Below are 26723 nucleotides of genomic sequence, written 5' to 3'. Positions count from 1 at the left end.
GAGGCTGGTGGGGTAGAAGATGAGGACAAGGGGTGTTTGTTGTGGTCCTGTGATGGAGGGGAACGGGTGAAACCAGAAGTGACCATGAAGGCATTGCGTTATTACATAACTGGTTCACTGATGTCCTTTAGGAGAGGAAACCTGCCTCCCTATGGCTCTCCAAAGGCAGATTGACATGGTTGACACTGAACTGTCTGTTGAAGTGGCCCAGCAAAACATTCTGTTATATCAAATCACTGGGATTCGCGAAGAGGGCTAATCACATGTTCAAAACAACGACTGGACAATAAATGTGGGTCATCCCAACGACGTCCACATCCCATGAATTAATTTTTTTAAAGTAACGGCACCATTGTCATTTTCCACAAATTAAAGATTTGCTTCATCAGCTAAACTGAGGTGAGAGGCAGGGGGTGTGATTCTCCCATCTGAAGGCAGAGTGTTGACGCCGTCGTATAAACTGGAGAGTTTAATGACGTTGTCATTGGACTGCTATGTGTAGCGATCCTCTGCCCTATAGGAGGCCAGCACGGCACTGGAGCGACCCACGCCGCTCCAGCTGCTGATCAAATGGGCGGCGCGGGTCTGTGCATGCGCGGTAGCTCCCTTCACTGCGTCGGCCCCGACGCAACATGGCGTAGGGTACAGGGGCCTGCGCAGAGCAAAAGAGACCCCCACCATGAGAGGCCGGCCCACCGATCGGTAGGCCCCGATCGCGGGCCAGGCCTCGGTGGAGGTCCCCCCCACACACACACCCGGGCCGCCTTCCATAGGATGGATGCCAAGGTCCCGCCGGGTAAGACCAGATGTGAACGGCGCTGGCGGGACTTGGGCTTTTTTGCATGGCCACTCGGCTCATCCCGGACGGAGAATCCCTGGGGGGCCGCGTAGAGCGGCTGCCGACCGCGCCGGCGCCAGTGGCGCCAATTATCATAGAATTTACAGTGCAGAAGGAGGCCATTCAGCCCATCGAGTCTGCACCGGCTCTTGGAAAGAGCACCCTACCCAAGGTCAACACCTCCACCCTATCCCCATAACCCAGTAACACCACCCAACACTAAGGGCAATTTTGGACACTCAGGGCAATTTATCACGGCCAATCCACCTAACCTGCACATCTTTGGACTGTGGGAGGAAACTGGAGCACCCGGAGTAAACCCACGCAGACACGGGGAGGATGTGCAGACTCCGCACAGACAGTGACCCAAGCTGGAATCGAACCTGGGACCCTGGAGCTGTGAAGCAATTGTGCTATCCACAATGCTACCGTGCTGCCCACGGAGCACTGGAGAATCGGTGGACTGCGCGTTCGATTCGTGCCCCGCCTGCCGATTCTCCGACCCGGCATAGGCTGAAAGGAACCGTCCAGGGATTTTTAGATTTAAACTTTATTTATTTCCAGTGGTAATACTGGGCCAGGATTCTCCAATAATGGGGCTATGTCCCCACGCCGCCAGAAAACGGGCATGAATCACTCCGGACTTTTTTCTGAGAAGTCCGGGGTGATTCTCCGTTTTTAAGGCTAGCAGGCCCCCGACATGCGCAGCGCAGCTTCTGTGGCCGATACGGGGCCCTGCACGTCCGGTTGCGGATCCGCGCATGGCGCCGGCTGCGGCGCCGGCCCCGCGAACCATTGCGGACCCACAGCGGGCCAGCGTGGAATGAGGTAGGCCGCCGTGCCCCCCCCCCCCCCCCCATTGCGCGCGCCCGCCGATCGGTGGCCCCTGATTGCTGGCCTGGCCGTCGTGGTGGCCCCTCCCCGGAGACTGATTCCCCCCCCCCCCCCCAGGGCAGCCACGACGCCGAGCTCCCGCTGGGTGGAACCATACGGGAACCACGCTTCCGGCGGGAACTCGGTCGGTTGACCGCGGAGAATCACCGTGGGGGCCTCTTCCAAAGGCCACCAACCGGCGCCGCGCGACCGCACGCGGCTGCCGCCTATTCTCCGGATGCCGGAGAATCGCACGAAGGCATCGCAGGTCCGACGCCCCGTACTGTACCCCCGCGGCAGGCGCGATTGCGGCCCTGATTTCTGGGGGGACGATGAAACTATTTCCATTCAGTTCAGTGGGTTACATTTTGCATCCGGGTTTCCTCCTCTGCTCAGAAACAGCTGACTTTAGTGACTGAACTTTGTTCCATTTCGAGTGCTACTGATATCGCACTGTCAGCGAGATGGATTTAAACTTCGTTCCCCACAGTGGCACCGTGGTTTGCAAGAGAAAGGCAGGAGAGATGAACAGGACAATATCGCTTTGTCATTTCTAAGGGGTGATTTACTAATCCGTAGTAGGAGTCTTGCGCTTTTGGTAATTATTTTATTAGGTCATGATTCTTGAACAAAATGTTTGTAAAAATTTTCAAATTCTGGAAATCTGAAACAACGTGAGAAAAATGCTGGAAACACCCGGCAAGTCAATTAGTAAGCACCCTTGATGAGACAGGTTAACATTTAGATGTTAAATTCTTCATTAGGACCGACTGTTTCTCCTGCTCCCATTACATACATGGGGATACCAATCCTCCTGGATTGTCCTGAAGTGTCAAGAAATTAATCCCTACAATGCTACTTCATGGCCAATATTAACTATTACCATAGAAACTGTAGTGAAACCTCCAGAAGACCACTTTGTGCAAGACTTGGCATTGCATTTGACCATAGGCTGCTTTCCCCTTTGAGGGAGAGAGCTGACTGGTGGTGATATAACCTGAGGATCACCACACCTCAGACAAGGGGTAAGGTTGAAAAGGTGAGGCCTTCATGAATAACCCCAGCCGGTGGGGACTTGAACCCGCGCTGCTGGCCTCGCTCTGCATCACAGACCAGCGGTCTAGCCAACTGAATTGAACTGGGCCCAGTCGTAGTAACCACTGTCAAAGTGGTCTCCTCGGCTAGTTTCGATAGTTTGAAAGGGTTGAAAAGGAATTTTCTAGATTTTTCTCGCCGCTTGGTCTGCCTTTTGTTTTATTGTAGCCTCTCCCAGGTGATTACATAGCACTGGTGGATAGGGAGGGTTTGTCATTATGATGTGTTGTAACTGTATGAGACCCACTGAGTGGAACTGTATGTTATTTTCTTACATTCACATATGGTCCATCAAATCAGAGCAGACAGCCCTAGTCATGCAGTTATTGCTTATAAACTTTTGCAATGCGATGCACATTTTCATTGCAGCTTTATGGCACTCAGACTGGATGGTTGGCTGATTAGTCAGACATCATGAGCAGACTAGTTTTACCCTCACTCTCTCCTCTCCCCTTCTCTGGCAGCTCCTTCAGCTGTTGGCCCATTGTCACTTTTTCATTTGGCTACAAGTTTACATGCACCATTCTCCAAGAAAAAGAGGGCCGTAGTATGGATTCGACATAGAGCTGAAAGAGGAAGACATTAAACTAAAATAAATAACGCCAAGGTCCCAGGTTCGATCCCAGCTCTGGGTCACTGTCCGTGTGGAGTTTGCACATTCTCCCCGTGTTTACGTGGGTTTCGCCCCCACAACCCAAAAGATGTGCAGGGTAGGTGGATTGGCCACGCTAAATTGCCCCTTAATTGGAAAAAATGAATTGGGTACTCTAAATTTAAAAAAGAAAACTAAAACAAATAAGAATAATTTGGTTTTCAAAAAGAATTAAAAGATCTGCCAGGCTGTAAATTGATTAAAGCCTTCCAGTTACGGACTCATTTAACTTCAGCTTTTTGATTCAACTACTTACTTTAATAAGCTAAAATTGTACCCTGCTGCTCAATTAGGTGACTTAAATGTCTCTTCACAAAGTTGGAATTTTATTTACAGAAAACAAATGTAAGTGTGTTAACTGTCAGCATGGTTCAGTGGTATCATCACTCTTACCTCTGAATCACCAACTGGGGAAGAGGGAAACCGAAACTGGAGGAGGGAGAGAGCAAAAAATGAAAGACTTGCATTCATATTGTGCTTGTCACGGCCACCGGATGACTCAAAACAATTTTACAGTCACTATTGTAATGTCGGAATAGCAGTAGGTAATTTGCGTACGCAAACTCCCAAGACCAGCAGTGTGATAATGACCAGATCAGTTTGTGCTGTTGATTGAGGAATAGATATTGACCAGGACACCGGGATAATGAGCCTGCTATTCTCTTAAATTGTGACGTGGGATCATTTATATCCACCCGAGTCAGGGAGATAGGGCCTTGGTTAAACCGTCGTCGCATCCAAAAGACAGCACCTTCAATATTGCAGCACTCCTTCCGTACCGCGCTGGAGTGTCAGTCTTGGATTTTTGTGCTCAAGTCCTGGAGTGGGACTTGATTCCAGAACCTTGTGATTCAGAGGCGGGTGTGCTACCAACTGAGATGCAAGATTTACATACTTAAGATAACACGCTAAAATACAACACAAACAGGACAGGGGGTGGGTGGAAGGGTGAGAGTAACCCACAATGAAAAAGAGATGGAGGGTGAAATGCAGACTGGGGGCGGGTGAGTTCTTACATTATGCAGCAGCGCACATGCCAGTAAGTTCTAGGAGTCGGACAGCTTTGGTGCTTCTTTCTGAACACTGAGCTTCACCGTTCACTTGTGCGGGGTGGGAGTCTGTGAATTGATTTAGGTTTAGATTTTCTTTTCTTAATTTTTTAACTTGCTAAAATACAAGTCTACCAAAACATAATCAAATCTTAAATTTTATTTTTGTTTTTATATTTATAAATTGTGATTCATCACTTAAAAAACAAAGTCAAACATGTTATCTGGAGCTCAGTGATAATGAGACACTCATTTTTTAATATGAATTTAGAGTATTTAATTCATTTTTTCCAATTAAGGACCAAATTAGCGTGGCCAATTTACCTAGCCTGCACATCTTTGGGTTGTGGGGGTGAAACCCACGCAAACACGGGGAGAATGTGCAAACTCCACACAGACAGTGACCCAGAGCCGGGATCGAACCTGGGATCTTGGTGCTGTGAGGCAGCAGTGCTAACCACTGCGTCACCATGCTGCCCCTATAATGAGACACTCATAAGGTCAATGTAGTAAGAATGGGAAATAGTGAGGTGGTTAAGCATCACATGAGCAGTGTCACCTGATCAAATGTTACATGATCTCCAGGAAGACATCAAACCAGAGTTAGTAACGCTAAGTGTACTACATCTGGAAATAATGGGGATCTTGCAGATAATGGGCAGAGAGTTATGGGGAGAGTAGCAGTGATTGCTTCTGGAGGCTGAGGCTCCATCCCTGTGCACTTTTGTGAAATTGGCCTACTAAGCAAATTTGTGCCGACCAAATTCACGACTTAAAATGGGGCTTGATTTGCTTTTGTTGCTGATGTCTGTAGTTGAAGAGAGACTTCCATGTTACATGTTGGTAATTAATGAACCTCTGTCTCATCACAAAATTCAACTGAACTAGCAACAGCGAGCCTGAGCTGTAACCCCTTTCCCCTTCCCTCCCCACGTATGAGAAATTGTTCAGCCCTGAAAACCTTGACATACTTTTCAAACAGAATGTTATTGTTTGTTGGCATCTCAACAAACACCAGCTTAAATATATAATAGGCAGCGCAGACACGTATACAAAACAAAGTATGGGGTGAGAGTGTGATCTTAAGATAACAGTCAAACATCCATAAGTGTGTTGTTTTAGAACAATGACTGGATTGTTTTTGGCTCCTGGGCAGGCTGAGTGAAAAGCTGGCCACTCTAACAGTACCTGCTGTTGATGGAAAGCTTTGCAGGAAACAGGCTGTGGTTAGGTGAGGGAATGCTGCCAGCAGCCGATGATGTAAAAGGCAGCAGTCGTAACAGAACTTTCCATTCTTTCAGGATGTGCTGCATATCTTTTCAGGGAGGATGGTTAAGGCGGCTGGTGCTAACCTTCCACACGATGTGAAGTAAAATAACATTTTCCTTTTCCCAGTCCAGTCCAGTTTGCTGAACACACTGAGAATTCATTGATGCCAGCAAAAACCCATATATAGCTCGCATCAGCCCGCCTCTGAAATATTCAGCTGGATGTGTTTCTCTGGCATCAACTTATTAAATACCCCTATTTACATTATCTCCGGCCCATCTGGGATCTTGCATATTGCCGATTTCCTTTGCCTTGCTATTGGTGGCCATGCTTTCAGCTGTCTGGGCCTTAAGCTCTGGAATTCCTTCCCTCCTTCCCTAAACCTTTCTGCCTCTGTATTTCTCTCTCTTCCTTTAAGACACCCTTTAAAACCTGTCCTTTTTCACCCAGCTTTTGGCCATCTGCCCTAATATCAACTTCTGTGGCTCCGTGTCAAATTTTGCTTGATAACGCTCCTGGGAAAGCACCCTGGGACATTTTATTACATTAAAGGCGCTTTATCAAATTTAAGCTGTTAACTTATAGGGGAGCGATTGTGATCTAGACGTATATTAAATACTGTTATTGGGGAGAAAACTTTAAGATCAGTTGAAATTATATAATACCCTACTCCGTCCACATAAATCTCTAACCCAGGGGCTCCCAACTAGGCTGAAAAGGTTTCAAGGAATCCGCCAAAAATAATCAACCTGGGAAGGCAGGTCTTGAGCAATCTGTCCATGTCTCGGTCACACTCATGAATGATTACTGGACTTTCAAAATTACATTTTCTGATTTTCAATGTTTGAAATACTTGGGGCGGGAATCTTTATTTGGAAGTCTATGGGTGGGATTCCCGGGCCGCCAGCACGTGATCCTCGGTGGCGTGCCCTCGCCGTCAGCGGGATTCTCCGTTTCTGACACATGCCAATAGGATTTCCCATTGTGGCCACCCCATGCCACCAGGAAACCCGTGGGAGTGGATACGCTGCCGACATAACGGAGAATCCTGCCAGGGGACAATCCTGCCCTAGGTTCTCCCGCTGGAGCTGAATTGCACCAATTTTACGATCCCCTTGAGGTCGAAAAGCGGGATGCAATTCGGTGCTCCACGGCATGCAAATTTACGTGGAATACGAGGGAATCTCGTTATTGGGTGGCCTGATAGTGAGGTTCCGCGGCCAGCCCGCGCACAGCCCCCCCACCCCTGGATTGCCTGAATGGCCCCGGAGTGACCCACCCTGCCCCTCCAGAGACCCCTGTAATAGGAGGACCCCCACAGGGACCCCTGAGATAGAGGACACCCAACTGGGATCCCCTGCCTAAAGGAACACCCTCCACAGAAGCCCCCCCATACACATGCAGACCACACCCCTCCCACCCCGAAAAGGGACATCTGTCTGGAAACTAGAGAGCAGTATATCTGTATGATGCGACCATCAATTCACTCAATGACACGAGGCGAAGTAAACCAAGGTTTTAATCAGCTTAGAACAGTGCCTGCCTGCGACTGGTACAATACTGGGAACTGCCTGCAGGTCAGCTACTCTTTATACCTCCTCTTAAGGGGAGGAGCCATGCGCAGAGCTCGTACATGCCCCAACATATCCCCCTGTGGGTGAAGCCACATAATGGCCCATAGGTGGAGCCGACAGGGTTAACAACATAACACAACAGCAGAACATGATACAAATGCACTGGTGAATTATTAGCACTAGATACAAATGCACTGGTGAATTATTAGCAGTTTACATTCACCACACTGTAATACTCACCTTGTAGCTGTAATACTTACCTTGCAGCTCCATGTGTCCATTCCTCCAACGAGAGTAGTTGTGCCTGTACCTGGATCCACAAATCCATTACCTGCAAGCCATCCATAGCTTTCGAGTAGGGGTCTGTGATTGACAGCTCAAAGATCATCTGCGGCTTTGATCCATTCATATCCTTTCATGCTTCAGTAGCCTAAGTGGTAAAATCCCAATGTTTGTAATCATTGATCACAGCAAAGAGATGCATGTGCAATGATATCAGACCCTTGAGTGACCTTTAACTTATCCACCATTGGTGGGCCATGCCTTCAGTTATCGAGACCCTAATTTCAGGCATACCCGCCCTAGGCCTGCCACCCCTCGATCTTACTTTCCTCCTTTAAGACACTCTTAACCAGGGATAACTACCCTTGCTGTTCGTCAACATAGTGCTGGGGGATCTTTTATATCCACCTGAGAGGCCAGACTGAAGCTCAGTTTACTGTTTCATCTGAAAGGCAGCACCTCTGATGGTGCAGCACTCCCTTAGGAGTGTCAACCTTGGTTTATATGCTCGTGTTTCTGCAGTGGGGCTTGAACCCCCTACATTCTGACAAAGAGATGGGAGTGCTACCAATTGAGCCAAGGCTGATAGTTAACAGGAACTCTCAAACATTTGTTTCAATAGAACCTTTCATTGTTGAGTCAAACCTATGCACATGATTAGCAGCGTCAAATCCACGAGTGTTACACTATGTCATAAGTGACTACCTGCTTGCTGCTAGCACCAAGGTACAACTGTAAAATAAAGCACCAGATATAGACAGCTCTAACATACATTTACACTGACCAGAAAGGTTCCAAAGTTCATTTCTGCTGACAGACCATTTTGAAAAATCTGGGTTTTATGAGTAGTGCTTCTATTTGACAGTGGTTTTTCAATACTATGCCAGGCATCATAGTTTAACCTGAACTTCTATACATCTTTCATGCATTCCGGAACAGCTTTAGCTTCTAGGTCAGGTTATATGGGGCTTGTAAAATCTGAATTTAATGGTTTTTAAACTGGGTGGCATTTCGCTTCACCTTTGAAGGATCTGATAAAATTCCATGGAGTTTTAGCAAAGGCTATAAAGTATGTTAAAAATGTTTTCTATGTGAAATGTTTTATGATCAAATACATTTGAAATACAGCCCATGGCAGGTTAATCCAAAGGCAATATTCTCTTTCAGATAATAGCTGCAGATGACTTGTTTGACCCACAGTGAATATAATTTAATACATTGATACATCAAATAGCGAGCCAGCCCTCTGGGGACACCATTATTGGAAGTTAACTCAAATATGTGGGGGGACAAAAAGACTCAGTGAAGTGGAGAAGCAGAATTAACATTTGCTTGGTCTGCAGCATTACATGGAAAGCACCATTTATTTTTGAGACTGTTCTGTCCAAGCGCAATAACTATTTCTTTTTGGGGGGGTGGAGAACTGTGGCTGACTGACTCATTGTGTGTGATTTACAATATTATGAATTTCCTTGAAGCCAAGGAAGGTGTGAACTGTGTGCTGAATTGGCAGAACATGACGAGCCTTTGCTGACAGCGCAGTTTTCCTGAAAGGTCAGGTCTGATCCCACCCTTTCTCCCCACGTTCCCATTGCGGTTGATCTGTGATGTTTTTTAACGTTCTTGGATGAAACATTAGCTGGGGTTTTATGGGGATATATTGTGGTGGGACCATCAGCGTTTCAAAAAGTCTCAACATTTGAACCATCCCGACCATTGCTTGTTTTATTTCGGGGCTTTTCCAAATTTTTCATGTGTGCTCTCCACTGTGGATCTTGGTACGCTTCCTGGGACCCCTCCAAATGTTGACTCATTCCCTGAAATCCTCTTCTAGATTACAAGAGACAGCCCCAACAACTGAGGGAAAGCGTGCAGAAACCTTTATTAGCACACGTCAACAGAAATATGGCTGCAAAAGCAGGAAATTCTGAACAGAGCTCTCCTGGCACTGTTTGTAATTGCAGCTACATTTCCCTTCAACCAACAGAAATCTGGAAACTGTGAACCCTGGAATCCCATCATGGACACCCACTCTCCTTACCGTAATGTGATTGGTAGAGTGGTTTGAAAGCCTATGCATTCCTTAGCCAATTTGTTTTTTACTGGAGGCTGCATTTAATGTAACGAATTAGAAATGTAGGGGGTAGTTTTAACACTGGGGAGTGAGTGATAATGGGTGTGGGTGGGGAGGGTCATGTTCCTAAAGAATTGAAGCATGTCAATATTATATATCTTGTGCATGTCATGAGCAATGCAGAGATTACACTAGCTTCCAAGTGCTCATTTACAGGTTTATTTACAACAGTTTTAAAATATCTCTTGCGATCTCAAAATCACTGCACTCATGCTTACAGCTCAGCTTCAGGCCCTTGCAGTGGTGCCTGTTTACTTTGCTCTGAGTCCACACCCAGGCCCAACCAATTAGGTACAGTGAACATGGATCAGTTACCAGACGCTCATAAACCGATCAATAAAACCATTCAACGCTGCAGTTGAGAAACTGGCTGCAACCTGCCAAATTCTAGCTTTTCCTCAGGTGGGACAGAGGGCAAGTAGTCCACCCTTTCCCAGGAAGTGGATTGGTTTTAAATATGCCAGTGAATCTGGAAGTCTCCGACATCATCAGATTTTCCCTGGAGCTAAAACTATGCAGCTGAGGGTGGGCGGGTGTGTGTGTGGGGGGGTGGAAGGGTTGTGGGGAGGGGGCAGTGAGGCGGGGGGGGGGGCACAGTTTGAGGAGAAGGCAAACATCTTCACTGCACTCCTTGTGGGCTAGGCAAAGCAAGTGTGCACTTCAGGTGGGGACTTCAGTGTGCATCACCAAGAGTGATTCAGAGCACCACTATTGACCAAGCTGGTTGAATCTTGAGGGACATATTTGCTGGACTGAGTCTGCAGCAGGTGGTGGGGGGAACAAGTAAGAAATATTCTGCTTGATCTTGTCCTCACAAATTTACCTGTCAGAGTTACATCTGTCCATGACCATATTATAGGTGCGACCATCGCACAGTGTTTGTGGAGACAAAGTTCTGTCTTCACACTGAGGATACAGTCCATTATTTTGAGTAGCATTGCCACTGCACTAAGTGGGATAAACAGATCCAGTAGCACAAACCGGCCATTCATGAGACACTGTGGACCATCAGCAGCAGGAGAATTGTATTCAACAACAATTTGTAACCTCATGACCTGGCATACCACTTACTCCTACTGTTATCATCAAGCTAAGAGGCCAATCCTGGTTTAATGAGGATTGCAGGAGAGCATGCCAGGGGCAGCTCTAGGCATATCTAAAAGTAAGGTGCAAACCAGGTGAAGTTACATCACTGGAGTACATGCATGCAAAAGAGCAGAAGCAGTATGCTATGGACAGAATACTGCAATCCTAAAGCCAAAAGTTCAAAGATCTATAGACCAGTTCTGACTCCCTAAAGCCTGTCCACCATCCATAAGTCAAAAGTCAGGGGTGCGATGGAACATTCCCCCCTGGCCTGGATGAAAACAGCTCCAACAGCATTCAAGTAGGTGAATACATCCAGGTCAAAAGCAGTCCGATTGATTGCACCACATCAACCAACTTAAACATCCATTCCCTCCCCCACCAATGCTTTCTAGCAACAGTGTGTGCCATCTACAAGATTCACTACAGCAACTCCCCAAGTCTCCTTCGATGGCATCTTCCAAACATGTGACCTCCACCACCTAGAAGGACAAGGACAGTAGGCAAGTGGGAATGGCATCACTTGAACGTACCACTCTAAGCCACACACCTTCCTAGGATTGGATCTCATCTTGTCTACATGTTGACTGGATATTATCATCTCCCCAAGTCTACTGGGCAGAGAGATGTTTCTCACCTCTGCCGCTGGAAACATTGTTTCCCCAGAGGCAAAGATCAAGAAGGTAGGGTTGAGACCCGTTTCACATGGTTTCTGCTCCTTTTATACTGCTTGCAGAAGTTCTGTGCTTTCTGTATTTAGAAGAAGACAAGGGAGTTCTTCTAGTGACAGGATCAAGAGTTCTGCCTTAACCAGCACTTAAAACAGATGATCTGGCCATGACCATATTGCTGTGTTTGGGAGCTTGTTGTGCACCCTCTCTCCTGGGTGCAACATTTTAACAGGAGATTATTGGTGGTAAAGCACTTTGGGATGTCCAGAGGACATCAAAGGCACTATATAAATGCAAGTTTGTTCTTTTACTTTTCAGTACTTTGCAGGAAAAAATGAATCCTTTCCCTTTCAAACTTCTTGTGGGTTGATTGGCAGGGTACCCTTACCAAACAAAACCTTCTTAAAAACTATTTTGAAATTTTGAATTGACCTTACCACAACATCTTTTCAGTTCCAGATTTCTACTCCGCTTTGATTGACAAAGAGCTTCCTGACATCAACCTTGAAGGCTTTAGTTTTAATTTAACCTAAAATTACAAAGGTGCAATATCTATGCTGAAATTATATCCCTTTTGACTTACTCTTTCTTTGAATTTGCCTCCAGGGATGTTGAGATCTAGTTAATATATCAGAACTTTGTATATTAAAGTTATCTTGAACCGTTTTTAAATTTGCATGTGTCAGCATTGGCAAAGTTGGTGGCACTCTTGCCTTTGAGCACATGATTCTGGATTAAGTCCCACTCCAAGTCTTGAGTACAAAAATCCAGACTGACACTCCAGCACAGTACTTTTTTAAATTAGTTTTTAAAATAAATTTAGAGTACCCAATTAATTTTTCCAATTAAGGGGCAATTTAGCGTGGCCAATCCACCTAGCCTGCACATCTTTGGGTTGTGGGGGCGAAACCCACACAAACACGGGGAGAATTTTCAAATTCCACACGGACAGTGACCCAGAGCCGGGATCGAACCTGGGGCCTCGGCGCCGTGAGGCATCAGGGCTAACCCACTGCGCCACCGTGCTGCCCATCCAGCACAGTACTGAGGGAATGCTGCATTGTCAGAGGTGCGGTCTGTTGGATGAAATGTTAAACCGAGGCTGCACCCTCAGTCCAAGGGTGTATTTCAAAGAAGAGCATGTGTGTTGTCCCCAATATTTTTTCCCTTAAAGCAACATCACAAGAATTGGCCGTGAACAAATTTCTGTTTGTGGGAATTTGCTGTGTGCAAATTTGTTGCCACATTTCCTGCACTACAATGGTGACTACATTTCTAAAGTACTTCTTTGGCTGTAAAGTGCGTTGAGACATCCGGTGTACTTGAAAAATGCTATGTAAATGCAAATTATTTTTGAACTGTTGTCAAGTGTTATTTACCTTGTCCTTTTTCAGGATGGTCTCCTCAGTCTTAAGGAGATACATAAATGTGTGGAATTGTTTTACTATAAGGACCTGGATTATATTGGGACTCTTAGACTTTAATCAATCATCAGAAATAAACCCATATTAAATGGTTTCTTTAAAGTTGAGGCACCTCTTGTCTCTGTGCAGACACCCATATTGCAATCAGTTGTCATTGAATTTAACTTGTTGATCCCAAACACGATATATACCAAATGCATGGCAGCAATGCGAGACAACAAAGAGTTCTTTTGTTCCCAGTATCATCAATATCGAAAGCTGCTCAATACAAAAATAAGTGCAGTGATCCTGTTTGGCTCTAAATGACTAGCAGCAAACTTGTTAACTCAGTGGTTGAAACTGAAGTGGCCCAAATCTCAATCAGGGATTTTATAATTGTTGAAGGTTTTCGCTCTTTCTTTTGATTCAGGATTGATCGTAAAATGTCTGACAGTCAAACCAACTATAAACTGGATGAAGCCCAGGAAATCATGAATGAGCTGAGAACCATCAAGAAGTCGATTACTTTAGGAGAGAAAGAAAGACAAGAGCTTATTCAGGTAAAATATGCTTTTGCTCCTTATTACATAGGGAAACGAGTAGACTACTAATCCACAGTTCTAGACTAATAACCCAAATAACAGGAATTCAGATCCCACAGTGACAATTTGAGAACCTTAATTCAACAGATCAAAAATCTGAAAATGAAAAGCTGGTATTGGTAAAAAGTGTCCCAGATGCTGTTGGATTATCATTAAAACCCAACCGGCTCCTTGATGTCCTTTAAGTGAGGACTCTTTCTGTTCTTGCCTGGACTGGCCTATGTGTAATTTGAGTCCCATGCCAAAGTAGTCTGACTTTTTAAGTTGCCCTTTGAAGTGTTTTAGCAAGTTAGTCTGCCGTATAAACTCAGGAAGGTGGCACACCATCACATTCTCAGGGCGATTAGGGATGGCAATAAATGCTGGCTTTGATAGCAACAGCTCTACCCTGAGAATGAACATTTCCGTGTAACAGTACTCCTATTCTCTCATTCATTGGTTCAGCATCTTAAATGAGAAATATTTGTGGGAGCAGCACTCAGAAATAATTCCTTGCCCACAACAGGGTTTGTGAATTAGGGGTGCCAACAATTAACAAATTTCACTCTGTAAACATGACTCTCCTTCTGGGAAAAGAGATAATCCCTGGGAATGTTTAGGTTGCCAATTAACTGTAGCGGGAGCCGACAAGGTTCTTAACAAAAAGCACTTTCCTGCAATGTGTTGAGTTAATTACTTTATTGCTGATTTAAAACCTTCTTATTCTCATTCCTGTTATTTATTGAAAGCTGTGGGCCTCCACATGTTATTTTTCTGGGAAGAAGGGACGGCCTGTGCTGTGTTCTTATGACCGTTAAGAATGATATTTGATAATCAACAAGCAGATTGTAACAAGTTGATTTTGCCCTGCCTTCCTCCGCAACTGCCTCCGCCCACCAAGGGGGAACACTTGGCTTCTCTTCCGCATTTTGTCCAGTGAGCTATCTAAAATGGGAAGCAAAGGAGCTTGAACAAATTTCACTGCCTAACTGACCCGTCGCCGATCTTCGTGCTGAGATACCTGAGAATTTCTGCCTTGGTATAAGAGGACAAGATGGTGATGATGAATAAACCCTGTTGTTCAGTCTTTCACAGCCACCAGCTTGGACATATAATTTAGAGGTATGAACTGCACATGGTGAGAGACTGGACATGAGTGGCCTGCAGCTGGTTCAGAGGGCAAGGGTAGCACACGTGCCAACTCACGGACAGTGAGGTCACACGCAGAGCTTTACTGCAGAGGACTCCAGTGAACACTTTGATGGAGAAGGCTGCTGGATGTGCACAATTGGGAGGCCTGCCAGAATGCGCGAGTTCCGTGTTTCGATCCGTCGACCTCTGGGTTATGGGCCCAGCGCGCTTCCGCTGTGCCACTCTGCTCCCTCGAGTTCAATGTTGAGGAGAACGGAGGATTCTGGCAACTTTGCATAGATCTTGGTAAATGGTGGCTGACTCCATTAGCGCACTTGCAGGCCTAACCATAATGAACCGTCTGACGACTGATTTCTCCGCTTCCGTTGCACCACAAGAGGAAGCTGCCCAATGCCCGAGTGCTGCAGTGGAAGCTCAAACTGAGGTCACCCAGGCCTAGGCTGCTGCTATCATGACTGTGGGTATCAGTGCTCAAAGGGGCTTGCAGGCTCTCACAGCGGTTAAGTAATCTGTCCTGCGGTAGGATTGCTGAGACACTGCCCCAGCGAAGTGGTAGTGGCTCCGTTGAGCATGAATGCACTGCCCATCCTCCGGATGACCACACTTTTCCTCCCAGCAATGCCTTTCTGCTAGTTCCCCTGCTATTGCCAGTTTGCCAGCACAGGCTGCTGGCACCCATACTGAGGTGGTTCAGTTCGAAGTCAGGCCCTTTTAGGCCCAGAGTTGCTGGAGGTCATCCTCCAAGACCATCTGAAGTTTCCCCTATTAAAAGTCAGCAGCCTTGCACCAGGTACACTGCAGTCACTGGGGTATCACAATATAGGGGAAACAGGACAGACAAAGGGACATGGAAGACAGGCAGTAAGGGAATAGATGAAGGTGATTTGTTTATGTTGCTATGGGATTGTTTTCCGTTATTTTGGTTTGGAATGTTTATTTTATCGCAACTTTTATTTTTGCAAATGGACGTTATGATGGCCAGTGACAGACAGAAAATAAGACGTGGGGCTGTTGGTAACTGGGGAATTGTGATTCTGCCACTGGTATTGCAATTAGATTTGTTGTTCAAGGGCAGAAGGTCAGAAGTGGTTTCCCAGATTGAGTCCTCCGTTCTTTTCATGCTCTTCAACAGCTTGCTATTTAGTTGGTGGCAAGGGTTATGCTTTCTTGTAGCTGAGTTATGCAATGAGCAGTAGGCCACCACATATTTTGACCCATGCTCTGATGAGTGCTGCAGGGTTCCCTCAGTAGTGCAGCCAGCAGAATCATTGGGCGGGATTCTCCCCTACCCGGCGGGGCGGGGGGCTCCGGTGTAATGGAGCGGTGGGAACCACTCCCGCGTCGGGACGCCCCAAAGGTGCGGAAGTCTCCGCACCTTTAGGGGCCAAGCCCTCACCTTGAGGGGCTAGGCCCGCGCCGGAGTGGTTTCCGCTCCGCCGGCAGGCGGGAAAGGCCTTTGGCGCCACGCCAGCCGGCGCCGAAAGGTCTTCGCCGGGCGACGCATGCGCAGGAGCGTCAGCGGCTGCTGACGTCATCCCCGCGCATGCGCAGGGGAGGGGGTGTCTTCCACCTTCGCCATAGTGAAGACCATGGCGAAGGCGGAAGAAAAAGAGTGCCATCACGGCACAGGCCCGCCCGCGGATCGGTGGGCCCCGATCACGGGCCAGGCCACCGTGGGGGCACCCCCCGGGGACAGATCACCCCGCGCCGCCCCCAGGACCCCGGACCGCCCGCACCGCGGGCCAGAGAATCGCCGGAGGTGGGCCCGCCGACCGGCGTGGCGCGATTCCCACTCCCGCCGAATCTCTGGTGGCGGAGAATTCGGGACACGGCGGGGGCCGGATTCACGCCAGCCCCCGGAGAATCGCGTCCATGGTATCAGCATGTCGGTGTTTTGCTCCGTTACATTATGTGAGGCAACTGAAATCATGGTGTCATGAACCATCCTCCAGTTTGCTGTGGTGTTTCAAGCACAGTGGAGTGCTGCACTTAAAGGCTTCATGACCACTGCCACGATACCGGGCATTGATCTGCACAATTCTCTTGCATATGGTCACACAGCACCTGGACGTTGAGGCAGCAGTTTCAGTTGCGGTACATCACAAGAGTTGACGTGCGAGGCCCGCGAGGCAATTTGTGTCCAATCAGTGTCACCCTGCATCATGGGGGAGCCTTCAATACTTGCAAAATCATGCTATTGCTCTGCCGACTGCTCTCCGGCAGGAGAGAATGCGATTTATTTAGCTTTCTTCGAATAGACCTCCCATAAGACCTCCCAACAGGGGCTGTTTAGCACAGGGCTAAATCGCTGGCTTTGAAAGCAGACCGAGGCAGGCCAGCAGCATGAATCAATTCCCGTAACAGCCTCCCCAAACAGGCGCTCGAATGTGGCGACTAGTGGCTTTTCACAGTAACTTCATTTGATGCCTACTTGTGACAATAAGCGATTTTCATTTCATTTCATTTCATTTCATAATGCACAGTGGACAGCGCATTGCGAGGACATGCACCAAAGGATGCAACGATGCCCCCTTTTGGGCATTTGAGGGCTATTTTATCACCAATAAAATGGGTGCCAGGGACCCAGATTTTACTCTTTTTAATCTAATGGTCGCAACAGGTACAATTGTCATTCCTCGAGATTAATTTCTATGACTCTCCATCAGTGGCAATCTTCTACAAGTTTCTACTGTTGAGGTTTTCGGTTGAAATGGATATCTTAATCTTAAAACACAAATAATTACAGAATAATTTATGGTTAATAAATCTTTGAAATCAAATTGCCATCGCTGAACAAGCAGTCTTATCTATGAAGTAATTGTGCCTCAATTATGACTGTTTATGAGGGCCACGTCAGTGTTGATTATGAGGGTAAGAGAGGTGGCTGAGGGCAGAGCTTGCACTTTGTCTTCTTGCCTATATCAGGAAGAAGGACTTTGCTAATTATAGTCCAAAAACAGTACTCGGTAAAGTGTCATTTTCTTTCAGTGGTCTTCACCTCCCCAATGCTCAAAGTTGGTACAAATGCAGTGGCAACATACTCGTGTTTTCCATTCTAAATTTAAAAGGAATAAATCTATGTATGGATTATCAAACAAAAAGAACAAAGAACAGTACAGTACAGGAACAGGCCCTTCGGCCCTCCAAGCCTATACCGGTCATGATACCAACCTTGGCCAAAACCTTCAGCACTTCCTTGTGCCATATCCCTCTATACCCATCCTCCCCATGTGATTGGCAAGATGCCTTTTCAATGTCGTTAATGTGTCTGCTTCCACAACCTCCCCTGGCAACGCGTTCCAGGCACTCACCATCCGCTGTGTAAAAAAAAACCTGCCTCGCACATCTCCTCTAAACTTTGCCCCACAGACCTTAAACCTATCCCCCCTGGTGACTGATCCCTCCACCCTGGGAAAGAGTGCCTGCCCACCCATTCTATCCATGCCCCTCATAATCTTGTAGACCTCTATCAGGTCACTCCTCAACCTCCATCGTTCTAATGAAAACAGTCCAAGTCTATTCAGCCTCTCCGCATAGCTAACACACTCCAGACCTTCACCATCCTGGTAAACCTCCTGTGCGCCTTCTCCAAAGCCTCCACATCCTTCTGGGAGTGTGGCGCCCAGAATCTTTCTTTGGAACAAATGACTGCAGTGATGGTGACTCTAACTCGAGGGGCAGGTATTTGCTAGCAGAATGCTCTGAATCTGGCTCAAAAATAACTATTCCATTGAACAGATGACTGCATAATTTTCCTTTGATCGCACTTTGGAAGTTGCGTAATTTTATCTCCTCAGTTGCAAATGTCTCCGATAATGGCTCCTTTTCAATCTCCTCCTACCCCTTCCGCCATCTCCTTGCCAGGGTTGTGGCTAGATTAATCAAGTTGATGCCTTTACCCAGAACTATTAGAGGAGAAAGAACACACAAAAGCGCCCACAAACTGAACCTACGATTTATATGTTTCTCAGCGATGCAAGGTGTGTTCACCGCCAGATCTGATTAAAGTGTGAGTGTTGTTGCAGTATAGTTTAAAGGATTGCAGCATGATATCACTAGAAGTATGTCATGCATCGAATTTTAGTTTTGCTTTTCAGCAATGCACGAACACTGCTGTACTGCTGCTGGTGTCTTCGAGCATTATATCCATGTATAAATGTTCCCCATGTGCATCTTCTCAATAAATTAACCCACAATGTATTCGCAATCCCCTACGAACGATTTGTGCCTTCATATCATTATAACGAAGACAACGGATATGACAATAATAACATTCTTCAAACTCATAGAAAATAGGAGCAGAAGGAGGCCATTCAGCCCTTCAAGTGTGCTCTGCCATTCATTATGATCATGGCTGATCATCTAACTCGATAGAATAATCTCCACAACCCCCACCCCCTAAACCATGTCCTTATCTAACTGCTTCTTGAAACCATACACAGCAAAGTTCTCCATCAGCGGGGTGCGACAGCAGCGCACCCACGCCCATGGATTTCAAGACGGCGTTGGAGTGGCCACAATAGGAAACTCCATTGGCCGGCTGCGGCAAAGGAGAATTCCGCTGCCAGCAGGGACGCTCCGTGCCGGAAAACACGGCTGGCGGACCGGGGAATCCCTCCCCCAGTGTTTTGACCTCCACTATTTTCTGTGGTACAAATTCTGCAGGCTTAACACTTTCTGGCTGAAAAGATTTCTCCTCATATCTGTCCTAAATGGTCTACCACGCATCCTCAGACTGTGACCCCTGGTTCTGGACACCACCACCATTAGCAACATCCTTCTTGTATCTACCCTGTCTTGTCCTTTTAAAGTTTTGTAGGTTTTTATGAGATTCCGCCACCTCATTGTTCTGAACTCCAACAAATGTAATCCTAACCGACTCAATCTCGCCTCATACGCCCATCCTGCCATCCCAGGAATCGGTCTGGTAAACCTTTGCTGCACTCCCTCTGGAGCAAGAACAGCCTTCTTCAGATAAGGAGACTAAAACTGCACATAATGGGCGGGATTCTCTGATCCTGATGCTAAGTGTTGACGCCATCGGAAACACCGTTGTGTTCCTCGACGGTGCCAGCACGGCCTCAGGATCAGCAATTCTGGCCCCTACAGGGGGCCAGCACGGCACTGGAGCGGCCCATGCCACTCCAGCTGCTGATCCCGGCGTCAACGGGGCACCGCGGGATCCACGCATGTACAGTGGCACCGGCGCCTATGCGCAGTGGCCCCCTTCTCCGCTCCGGCCCGGAAGCATTATGGCGCAGGGCTACAGGGGCCAAGTGGAAGAAAGGAGGCCCCCAGCCCGAGAGGTCGGTCCACCGATCGGTGGGCCCCGATCGCGGGCCAGGCCACATCGGAGGCCCCACCCGGGGTTGGACCCCCCTCTCCCACCCTCACAGGTCGCTCCCCGACCCTTCCACGCTGAGTTACCGCCGGCTGAGAACAGGTGTGAATGGTGCCGGCGGGACTCGGGTTTTTTGACACGGCCGTTCGGCCCATCCCGGGGTCGAGAATCGCCAGGGGGGCCCCGTAGAGTGGGCCCCGGCTGGCGCCAATTATGCCGATTTTCTGCTCTGCGGAGAATCGCGTCCCGGCGCCGGAGCAGCATGGCGCGATTCGCGCCGGTTGTGGAGATTCTCCGGCCCGGCCCAAGGCTGAGTGTATCCCGCCCAATGTTCGAGGGACTGGATTCTCTGAGCCTCCGTGCTGAAATTGCAATCAGCGTGCGAGCGGAGAATGGGCGTTTACGCCGAAATCCGGTCCGACGATGCTACTGAGATTCTCCGAACCATGGAGAATCGCTTGCGCGCAAAATGCGGTGCGGGTAGGGGGCCATTAGGCCCCTCCCCCGCGATTCCCCGAGGAAAACTGGCTGGGTATCCGGCGGCGTGGTTCTAGCCACCTATCGGATATTGGGAACGACCGGTGGCGCCGGCGGATTCAGTCCGGCTGCCCTGGTGGGGGGATCGATCACCGGGGGGGGCTCATGGATGGCCAGGAGGGCGATCGGGCGTCGCAGGCCCACCGGCGCGCACGATCTGGGGGGGGGGGGGTTAATCACACGTAATATTGAGTGAATTTATAGCAAGCTGAAACTGTAGTTATATTATTACACAGGTTGTATAATGTTGGTCATATTTGCTTGAGTATTGAAGATTAATGGGTGATCTAATTGTGCCCTTTAACGTGATAAAAGGGTTTGATGGGGTAGATGCAGAGAACCAATTTAGCAACGAAAGATAACATTATAATCAGAGCCGGATTATTCAGCAGCGAAATCAGGAAGCAGTGTTTCCATGCACAGACTATTGGAAATCAGAAACTTGCTCCCTGTGGATGCTGATGGTCCAATTGGCATTTTCAAGACCAATCTCAACAGATTCCAGTGGGTTATCTTTCATGAGTTAAAGCTCAAAGGCACCTAAATGGAATTGAGGTACAGATCAATCATGATTTAATTGAATGGCACAATGAGCTTGATGGGCTGAATGGCTTACTCCTGTTGATATATTATACACTGTTTCCACTGGTAGGTGGGTTGCTCAGCAGAGGACACAGATTTAGGTTAATTGGCAAAGGAACCAAAGGGGAGATGAGGAAAAATAATTTTCCACAGGAAGTTATGATTCAGAAGGCAGTGCATGATAGGGTGACGGAAGCCGATTTGTTAATAACTTTAGAAAAGGAATTGGATGTATACGTGAAAAAATAAAAAAATAGCTGGGCTAATGGGAAGGCAGTGGAATGAAACTTAATGGATTGCTCTTTCAAAAAGCTAGCTCTTTGAAAAAACTAGCACAAGCACGAAAGCTGAGTGGCCTCCTTTCATGCTGAAGGCTTCTACCATTTGACTAAAAGTAGATAAATTAAGCTCCGTTTGTTGCATTTGTTATAGGCACATATCAGGGATTATGATCCAACAAGGCACTTACTGTCATCTACTCAATTATCAACGGGATAATCAATTAATGGGTGGCACAATAGCACAGTGGTTAGCACTGTTGCTTCACAGCGTCACATTGGGTCGCTTTCTGTGCGGAGTCTGCATGTTCTCTGTGTCTGCGTGGGTTTCTTCTAGGTGCTTCGGTTTGCTCCCCGAAGTCCCGAAAGATGTGCTGTTAGGTAATTTGGACATTCTGAATTCTCCCTCAGTGTACCCGAACAGGCGCCGGAGTGTGATGACTTGGATTTTCACAATAACTTCATTGCAGTGTTAATGTAAGCCTACTTGTGACAATAAAGATTATTATTATTACGTTGTTACAAAGCAATCTCTGGTGATGAGAGGAGAATATTGATAGGTATCCTTTTCATTCTTTTTGTACTGCTAGCTTTTCTTCCAAAATGGTCAATTTCTCCGAATGGTCCGTTTGCTCAAATTATTTGCACTTTCATTTTGTCCACGTTCTCCATTTTGAATGCCACACTGGGGGAATTAGATACAAAATGGCTACTCTGACTGCTAACCACCAGCGCTGATCCACAAAATAAAGTAATTGACTGGCATTAATAAGTGCTCAGACAACTAAATGATTCTTCTGTGGCTGTCACTTGGCTACTCCGTGTGCCCGAGCTGAATTAAAATCTCAAGTGTTTCTTTTGTCTCACTTTTCAGAGCCTTGCTGGACTAACAGATGAATTCAGGAATAGCTGTTGCATTGAGAACTCCCTGTCGGACCTCCAGACGAATGCACGCTTGGCCTCTGAGTGTTTATCACAGCAGTTCTGTGAAGCAGGGTCACAGACTGACATCATCGGAGAGGTATGTTTTCAAATGCTAAGACCTATTTATAAACTCTTCGGCTAACTTGCATTGTGATTTCAGACCGCATTCGCAGAATCTATGCTGCTTGTACACTTCAAAAACAAAATTAAGAATTTCCTTTTTTGTTTCACTGACCACATGATAAAGCAGACCAATGTTTTCATTTTGAATTAATGCATAGATAAATTATCAAACAGCTTGATCTGACAGTGGTAGGATTCCATGGTAAAATTACTTCACATTCTCCTTTTTGGGATAGTCCGCCCGACAGTAACATGGCTTTTCAAATCGCAAATCCTGGATTGAATGGGAATGGTATTGCAGTTCTTATGTTAGTGACCAAGCAATTTATAGACCTGGACTAACAATCCAGAGAAAATTTACTTCAAATTCCACCCGAATGGTTTTGAGAACTTGAGCACAGCTTTTAAAAATGTGCAAATAAAAAGCTGGTATCAGTAAACTGGTTCACTAATATCCTTTTAGGGACGGATACCTGCCCTCCTTAACCAAGTCTAGCCTGTGTGTGACTCCCGTCCTAGATCAACATGGGGTTAATTTAAAAAATAAAAAAAATTTAGAATAACATAGAACATAGAAAATACAGCACAGAACAGGCCCTTCGGCCCACGATGTTGTGCCGAACCTTTGTCCTAGATTAATCATAGATTATCACTGAATTTACAGTGCAGAAGGAGGCCATTCGGCCCTTTGAGTCTGCACCGGCTCTTGGAAAGAGCACCCTACCCAAACTCAACACCTCCACCCAACACCAAGGGCAATTTGGACATTAAGAGCAATTTATCATTGGCCAATTCACCAAACCCGCACATCTTTGGACTGTGGGAGGAAACCGGAGCACCCGGAGGAAACCCACGCAGACACGGGGAGGACGTGCAGACTCCGCACAGACAGTGACCCAAGCCGGAATCGAACCTGGGACCCTGGAGCTGTGAAGCAATTGTGCTATCCACAATGCTACCGTGCTGCCCTTGAGAACAAATAAATCTACACTATATCATTTTACCGTAATCCATGTACCTATCCAATAGCTGCTTGAAGGTCCCTAATGTTTCCGACTCAACTACTTCCACAGGCAGTGCATTCCATGCCCCCACTACTCTCTGGGTAAAGAACCTACCTCTGATATCCCTCCTATATCTTCCACCTTTCACCTTAAATTTATGTCCCCTTGTAATGGTTTGTTCCACCCGGGGAAAAAGTCTCTGACTGTCTACTCTATCTATTCCCCTGATCATCTTATAAACCTCTATCAAGTCGCCCCTCATCCTTCTCCGTTCTAATGAGAAAAGGCCTAGCACCCTCAACCTTTCCTCGTAAGACCTACTCTCCATTCCAGGCAACATCCTGGTAAATCTTCTTTGCACCTTTTCCAAAGCTTCCACATCCTTCCTAAAATGAGGCGACCAAAACCGTACACAGTACTCCAAATGTGGCCTTACCAAAGTTTTGTACAGCTGCATCATCACCTCACGGCTCTTAAATTCAATCCCTCTGTTAATGAACGCGAGCACACCATAGGTCTTCTTCACACCTCTATCCACTTGAGTGGCAACTTTCAAAGATGTATGAACATAGACCCCAAGATCTCTCTGCTCCTCCACATTGCCAAGAACTCTACCGTTAACCCTGTATTCCGCATTCATATTTGTCCTTCCAAAATGGACAACCTCACACTTTTCAGGGTTAAACTCCATCTGCCACTTCTCAGCCCAGCTCTGCATCCTATCTATGTCTCTTTGCAGCCGACAACAGCCCTCCTTACTATCCACAACTCCACCAATCTTCGTATCGTCTGCAAATTTACTGACCCACCCTTCAACTCCCTCATCCAAGTCATTAATGAAAATCACAAACAGCAGAGGACCCAGAACTGATCCCTGCGGTACGTCACTGGTAACTGGGATCCAGGCTGAATGTTTGCCATCCACCACCACTCTCTGACTTCTATCGGTTAGCCAGTTCGTTATCCAACTGGCCAAATTTCCCACTATCCCATGCCTCCTTACTTTCTTCATAAGCCTACCATGGGGAACTTTATCAAATGCCTTACTAAAATCCATGTACACTACATCCACTGCTTTACCTTCATCCACATGCTTGGTTACCTCCTCAAAGAATTCAACCCATACTACCTCAATAGGGTGATACTCCTCGAACTACCTTTCTGCAGCTGTTATACTATCTCTAATTAATAATGCCACCCCCCCACTTCTTTTGCCACCCTCCCTAATCTTATTGAAACATCTATAACCAGGGACCTCCAACAACCATTTCTGCCCCTCTTCTATCCAAGTTTCCGTGATGGCCACCACATCGTAGTCCCAAGTACCGATCCATGCCTTAAGTTCACCCACCTTATTCCTGATGCTTCTTGCGGTGAAGTATACACACTTCAACCCATCTCCGTGCCTGCAAGTACTCTCCTTTGTCAGTGTTCCCTTCCCCACTGCCTCATTTCACGCTTTGGCGTCCTGAATATCGGCTACCTTAGTTGCTGGACTACAAATCCGGTTCCCGTTCCCCTGCCAAATTAGTTTAAACCCTCCCGAAGCGTACTAGAAAACCTCCCTCCCAGGATATTGGTGCCCCTCTGGTTCAGATGCAACCCGTCCTGCTTGTACAAGTCCCACCTTCCCCAGAATGCGCTCCAATTATCCAAATACCTGAAGCCCTCCCTCCTACACCATTCCTGCAGCCACGTGTTCAACTGCACTCTCTCCCTATTCCTAGCCTCGCTATCACGTGGCACCGGCAACAAACCAGAGATGACAACTCTGTCTGTCCTGGCTTTTAACTTCCAGCCTAACTCCCTAAACTTGTTTATTACCTCCACACCCCTTTTCCTACCCATGTCATTGGTACCAATGTGCACCACGACTTCTGGCTGCTCCCCCTCCCCCTTAAGGATCCTGAAGACACGATCCGAGACATCCCTGGCCCTGGCACCCGGGAGGCAACATACCTTCCGGGAGTCTCGCTCGCGACCACAGAATCTCCTATCTATTCCCCTAACCATTGAATCTCCTACAACTATTGCTTTTCTATTCTCCCCCCTTCCCTTCTGAGCCCCAGAGCCAGACTCAGTGCCAGAGACCTGGCCGCTAGGGCCTTCCCCCGGTAGGTCAACCCCCCAACAGCATCCAAAACGGTATACTTGTTTTGAAGGGGAACGGCCACGAGGGATCCCTGCACTGTCTGCCTGTTTGTTTTTTTCCCCCTGACTGTAACCCAGCTATTCTTGTCCTGTACCTTGGGTGTGGTTACCTCCTTGTAACTCTTCTCAATCACCCCCTCTGCCTCCCGGATGATCCGAAGTTCATCCAGCTTCAGCTCCAGTTCCCTAACACGGTCTTTGAGGAGTTGAAGTTGGGTGCACTTCCCGCAGGTATAGTCAGCGGGGACACCGGTGGTATCCCTCACCACCCACATCCTACAGGAGGAGCATGTAACTGGCCTAGCCTCCATCCCCTCTTACCTGACAGAATATAGCTGCCCTGTGGACTAACTAGATCTCCGCCCTCCGACCCTGCTCCCAGTCAGCTACACTTTCTGTAAACTCCTGGCTCTCTTCGCACTCTTTGCGGAAATGTAGGAAACAAAATGAAAGGAGCACCTTACTCCCTCCTCACCTAACTCCCTCGGTCACCAAACTCTCACTATCGCACTCAAATGCACCAAATTCAGCACTCCCTCGGTCACCAAACTCTCACTATCGCACTCAAATGCACCAAATTCAGCACTCCCTCGGTCACCAAACTCTCACTATCGCACTCAAATGCACCAAATTCAGCACTCCCTCGGTCACCAAACTCTCACTATCGCACTCAAATGCACCAAATTCAGCACTCCCTCGGTCACCAAACTCTCACTATCGCACTCAAATGCACCAAATTCAGCACTCAGTGCAAACAAAGTCTGCACTGTAGCGGATCACTTTTATACTGTGAAACTAGCCTCTGAAAACTGGCCTAATTCAATTAACTAATTAACAAGCTCCAGCTGCAAGTGCCTACAAGTAGAAGCTTGTTTAAAGCTTATTGAAAATTCACCTTCTTCTCAACCAAACAGCAACTTTTAAGTTAATTAACTAAATAAAAGAAAGACTAAACTTTACATAAAAATGAAGCCTTATACTCCCTCGGTCACCAAACTCTCACTATCGCACTCAAATGCACCAAATTCAGCACTCAGTGCAAACCCAATTATTTTTTTCCAATTAAGGGGCAGTTTTAGCATGGCCAATTCACCTACCCTGCACATCTTTGGGTTGTGGTGGCG

General features: G+C 47.2%; 1 protein-coding gene across 2 annotated transcripts in view; it reads left to right on the top strand.

Moving 5' to 3' along the window:
- wwc3 (WWC family member 3) overlaps positions 1 to 26723 on the top strand; it is a 298570-nt gene that overhangs the window by 200233 nt on the left and 71614 nt on the right. For both annotated transcript variants that reach the window (XM_072514193.1, XM_072514194.1), the window contains 2 exons: positions 13357 to 13486; positions 22272 to 22418. In XM_072514193.1, the coding sequence (XP_072370294.1) occupies positions 13357 to 13486; positions 22272 to 22418 (277 nt within the window). The remainder of the gene's footprint in view (positions 1 to 13356; positions 13487 to 22271; positions 22419 to 26723) is intronic.

This window comes from Scyliorhinus torazame, chromosome 8 (genome assembly GCF_047496885.1).
Source record: "Scyliorhinus torazame isolate Kashiwa2021f chromosome 8, sScyTor2.1, whole genome shotgun sequence".
In the NCBI taxonomy this organism is placed as follows: domain Eukaryota; kingdom Metazoa; phylum Chordata; class Chondrichthyes; order Carcharhiniformes; family Scyliorhinidae; genus Scyliorhinus; species Scyliorhinus torazame.
This window is presented reverse-complemented; position numbering and strand designations above follow the sequence as displayed.